Source organism: Elaeis guineensis, chromosome 7, assembly GCF_000442705.2.
Source record: "Elaeis guineensis isolate ETL-2024a chromosome 7, EG11, whole genome shotgun sequence".
NCBI lineage: Eukaryota > Viridiplantae > Streptophyta > Magnoliopsida > Arecales > Arecaceae > Elaeis > Elaeis guineensis.
The window spans coordinates 88,917,498-88,922,055 of record NC_025999.2 but is presented as its reverse complement, the minus strand read 5'-3'; the positions used below and the strand labels follow the sequence as shown (position 1 = coordinate 88,922,055).

The following is a 4,558-nucleotide window of genomic DNA, read 5'->3' as shown; positions in this document are numbered from 1 at the left end:
CCATTTCATCTTTTTCTTCTTAATCTAGTTAACTTTCTCATCAATATGCCCATCCAGCATTCTCTTCATCTTACCTTTCTCAATTTACTTAGCTCTTTCTCATCAATATGCCTATCAAATATTTTTTTATGAAATTTATTTGGATGATTGAATTGAAGATTTTATAAAATTCATATATTATATCATTACGGTAATAATTTTAAAATGAATGATTTGAATTTTATTAAAAAATCTTAATTTATTATTTTATCATTTGTGTTGATATAATCTGCGAATCCTATACAATTTTAAATCTAATCATTCAAATAAATTTATAATTAGATGTATTTCAAGTTTTCGATGAGAATAATGATTTGGATTATGCAAGATCCAAGCAACGAGGCTATTGGTTTCATATACCTCTCATTCTTTTAACTTAAATATTAATATATCTTGGGCAATCTGAACGATTGATAACCACATCTAAAAGATTCAAGAGGCAAGTGGCAAACAATGGTGAAACCATTGACCACCATTTACTATGTCCCAACACCCCACAACTCACAAGCAGTACAAACTCAAAAACAAAAGTACAAGCAAACAGGCAAAGGTTGTACGTCGGGGTGCCCTCCAAACCATTGTTTTGTCCCATCAGATGGGACGGATAGAGGGATATGCATCCCATTAACTCGTTTCCACGGAACACCGAACCTAGCGGCCCAGCAAGCTGGCCGTTTCCGTTTCCCCCAGGGCCGGGCGTCGGGGCCGCCCCTTGCTATCCCCAAGGGGCAACCCGTAAACGGTAATCGAAACCAGAATAAAATAAGAAAAATATAATAAGGCAATTAAACATTGGGAAGGATTTTTATAGGGTCAAGATTCCCTTCGTGATGCTTTCCCTCGCTAAATCTCAGCCGTACATCTTCTGATCGAGAGCGACGTCTTACCGCCTATCTCGGGCTCAGGCAGAGGGGGCCGAGAGCGGTCAGTCGAGCCTTCGATCTTATCTCTTCATCCTCCTGCTGACGTCAATGCCAGCCAATGGCAGCGGAATCCCAGGCGGAATATTCAACACCGAGTCCCACCCCCTCGACCCAAGATTCGATAACGTATGCGACGCCCCGACCTCGATTCCCCCTTCCCTCTCATCTCATTTATCTTTATCTCGTAGTTTCCTTCTTACCTAAGTTTATTCCTCTCTCTCCTCCACCTCCAAGATCCTTTATTCGCCCCTCTTATTCCACACCACCTCCTTTCTATTTCCGGTCTGATCGAAGCGGTATCCCATTATATTTCAGCGCCTTGGTCGTCCCGATCTCTCGTCTTTTTATCCTTGGTGTTGTTTCTCCATGGATTTCGCGGAGCGTGCACGGAGGTACCAGGAGTACGTGGAGGCGCTCGAGGAGGAGCGCCGGAAGATCGAGGTGTTCCAGCGCGAGCTCCCCCTCTGTCTCCAGCTCGTCACCCAAGGTTCCTCCATTTCTGCTCTTTTATTCTTTGTTTTTGGTTTTATTCCTGGAATAGGGTGGTGATTAGGGTGGTGGTGTTGGTTTTAATTACAGCTATCGAGGGCATTAGGATACAGATCGGGAGCAGCGAGGAGATGGTGACGGATGGGCCAGTGCTGGAGGAGTTCATCCCCTTGAAGCCGACCTCCTCTTCGATCGAAGAGGAGAAGGGTGGCTTGATGGAGATCGAACAAGAGAGATCGGAGAAGAAGCCGGATTGGCTCCGATCGGTCCAGCTCTGGAACCAGGAGACAGACCATTCACTTCCTAAAGGGGTGAGCAAAAAAAAAAAAAAAAAAACTACTACTTTTGCCCCCCAAAAAAACTCCAAACTGCTGTTTCCCTTTTTTTTATTTTATCTTTTAATTCCTCTAAATCGCGTTTTACTGGTGGTATATTAGGAGCCTCCGAAGAAGCCGATCGCGGTGAATGCTAAGAAGAGCAGCGGAGCCTTTCACCCATTTGAAAGAGAGAAGCACGTCCCGGCGGTGCCGGCGGGGGCGGCCGCGAGCTCATCCACGGTTGGCGGCGGCGGCGGCGGCGGGGAGAAAGAGAAGGATAAGGAGGGCCAGTCCCAGCCTCCCAGAAAGGCAAGGCGGTGCTGGTCACCGGAGCTCCACCGCCGGTTCCTCCATGTTCTCGACCAGCTCGGTGGCTCCCACGGTGCGTCTTGAAAAACTATCTATCATTCTAAAATTGAGAAAATTTAATTGCTAGTTTATGTTATGTATGTTGCTAAAATTGGAAATGGAAAATTTGGTTGCAGCGGCGACGCCGAAGCAGATCCGGGAGCTGATGAAGGTGGACGGTCTCACCAACGACGAAGTCAAGAGTCATTTGCAGGTAAATCACATCTCCATCAGTTTGAATCATCGGATTCTTCCTCTAAATTTTTATTGTTAATGTTAGGATTGCAGAATCTGGTGATTTGAAATAAAAAACAGTAGCCTTAGCCGCCCCTGGTCGTTGCATTTCATTTGATTAATTCTTGATGATGACCCACAGAGCATCGGATGCCCTGGGATATTCGTTTTCCAATTAGACCTCCTTGCTGTTGCTAGGTTTTTTTCTTTCTTTAATTCCCCTGGTCATTTGATGGTTGTGGTCTTGGGCCACACTTGGCTATAATTTAAGCTGGTCCGCTTTGTCGTCTAGCTCGAATTGGACTCTTGCAACCGGTCATCCTGGTTATCGAATAATCTTGTACGCCTTGATGTTACTAAACATCTCATTGGTGGTGTGATTGCCAGAATTCCAATTTATAAACCAAAGGCGGTGGAGTTTGAGTTGGTGCCATTGGCCTACATGCCTTTCCTTATGTCTATAATTTGCTATATAATATAAACGATGTTTCTAATACTAGTGATTATTGGTAGATTGGCATCTCCAACGACCAATGTTATGCTGCTGCACTCTTATTATTATCCTCACGGACCCACTAATTGTTTTCCATTGATCGATCGGTGATAGCAGGAGGTTTCTTATCTGAAATTTCATATTTTAGGTTGCCAACTTTGGCAGCCATAATTAGCATCCACCAGTGCTATGGTTGGTCTGTCCTGACATTAGTCGGCTAGTGTTATGTACATGATCTCCTCGCTCTTTTGGACGTAATATTCATTGCGTGCATGCTCACTAGAATGGGAACAAGTCTGTGAACTGTGTACAACTCAAGTTTGATTCTTTTGATTGAATTTAGAATCACAATCTCTTAGTAAAGTACCCATGAACTAAGAAACCTGCTTCGATGTAGTTCTCTGTGACTCTGTGGAGTCTTATTTTTTTTAAGGAAAATTTTGTGATAATTTTGTTACAGGACGATGTTGCATAAGCTATTGAGCATGAGCACCGAGCCCCACGATTTCGTAGTTCACTTGAGACAGAGCACTTTGTATCTTCTAGTGCTTGGATACACAATTTTGTGCTTCAATCTATTTACATGTTCGAATCATGTTGTTGTTTCAGAAATACCGGCTGCATGCTCGACGGCCAAACCCAGCAGTCCAGAGCAGCAGCGCTGGCAGCCCCCCGGCTCCACAGTTTGTAGTTGTCGGCGGATTATGGGTCCCACCGCCGGACTATGCAGCTGCAGCGGCTGCACAGCCATCTGATGGTGCTGGTGCTTCCTCAAATGGAGTCTATGCTCCTGTTGCATCGCTGCCATCCAATTTGAGATACCAAAAGCAGCAGCGTGAGAAGCCCTCACATAGGTCTCCCACTGGGCCACTACATTCAGAAGGTAGAGGCAGTGGAGATGATGGTGCTACTACCTCTACTTCCCCCACCACCTCCTCATCTTCTCAAACTACTGCTTCACCTTCATTTTGACTCTTCAGAGAGTAGCTGTAGAGCATTTTTTTGGGTTTTTTTTGTAATGAGGGCTTGTCACCTTCTATGTTTTCTGTGATGAAAGTAAATAAATAGATATAAATACACATGAAATATATATGTTTTGTTGTTTATCTGATGACCTGTATGCGAACAACAACTCAGTTAAAACATCTTCAGTAGAGTTTGCCAAGCTTCTGATCTTCATTGCTGGTGGTGCTTATTTTCTCTGGTTAGCTGTATCCTCAGCTATCAATTCATTGCCACGGTTTTACAGGTAATCTAGTACTGATTTCTCTCTAGATTTTTAACAATCATTCAGCACAAGGATCTGATTGCTTGATTTTTTTTTTTTAAAATTATTTCTTCTAAAGTTGAGTTTGGTGTGTAATTTAGACTGACCAATACTTTCATGTTCTTACAAGAACATTGAAATGTGCTTGGTTAACATTTAGTTGTGTTGTTGCAAGGCTCCAGAGGACAGGTGGTGGGGTCGGTATTGAACCGAGCTAAAGAGCTGACAGTTGAGCCGATGTAGATTGCGAGCGAATTTGCAAAAGAAGACCAAGAATCGATAGGGTGTCCTCCGATATAGGACTCTTCGATTCTTAAGTTAGTCGGGGTCTTGAGAATATGTAGTGGAAATGGAGAAGTAGAAAGCAGGAAGTAAGAGATTGAAAATGCAAAGAAGTGGAGAGAACTCTGATTGTCCTTAGTAAAAAATTCAGCAGAGTTTTATCTCT

The 4,558-nt window shown here is 43.5% G+C and overlaps 1 protein-coding gene across 2 annotated transcripts; it reads left to right on the top strand.

Moving 5' to 3' along the window:
* Positions 1 to 1,113: 1,113 nt before the first annotated feature.
* Positions 1,114 to 3,949, top strand: LOC140859490 (transcription factor NIGT1-like). Of its 2 annotated transcripts, XM_073261451.1 has the most exons (6): positions 1,114 to 1,449; positions 1,542 to 1,762; positions 1,889 to 2,150; positions 2,254 to 2,330; positions 3,304 to 3,352; positions 3,453 to 3,578. In XM_073261451.1, the coding sequence occupies exons 1-5, from the start codon at positions 1,329 to 1,331 to the stop codon at positions 3,316 to 3,318; spliced, it is 696 nt and encodes a 231-aa protein (XP_073117552.1). In that variant the 5' UTR covers positions 1,114 to 1,328; the 3' UTR covers positions 3,319 to 3,352; positions 3,453 to 3,578. The 2 variants fall into 2 exon arrangements, with proteins under 2 accessions (XP_073117552.1, XP_073117551.1); XM_073261450.1 differs by lacking the exon at positions 3,304 to 3,352 and having other exon boundaries at positions 1,117 to 1,449; positions 3,453 to 3,949.
* Positions 3,950 to 4,558: the final 609 nt, after the last annotated feature.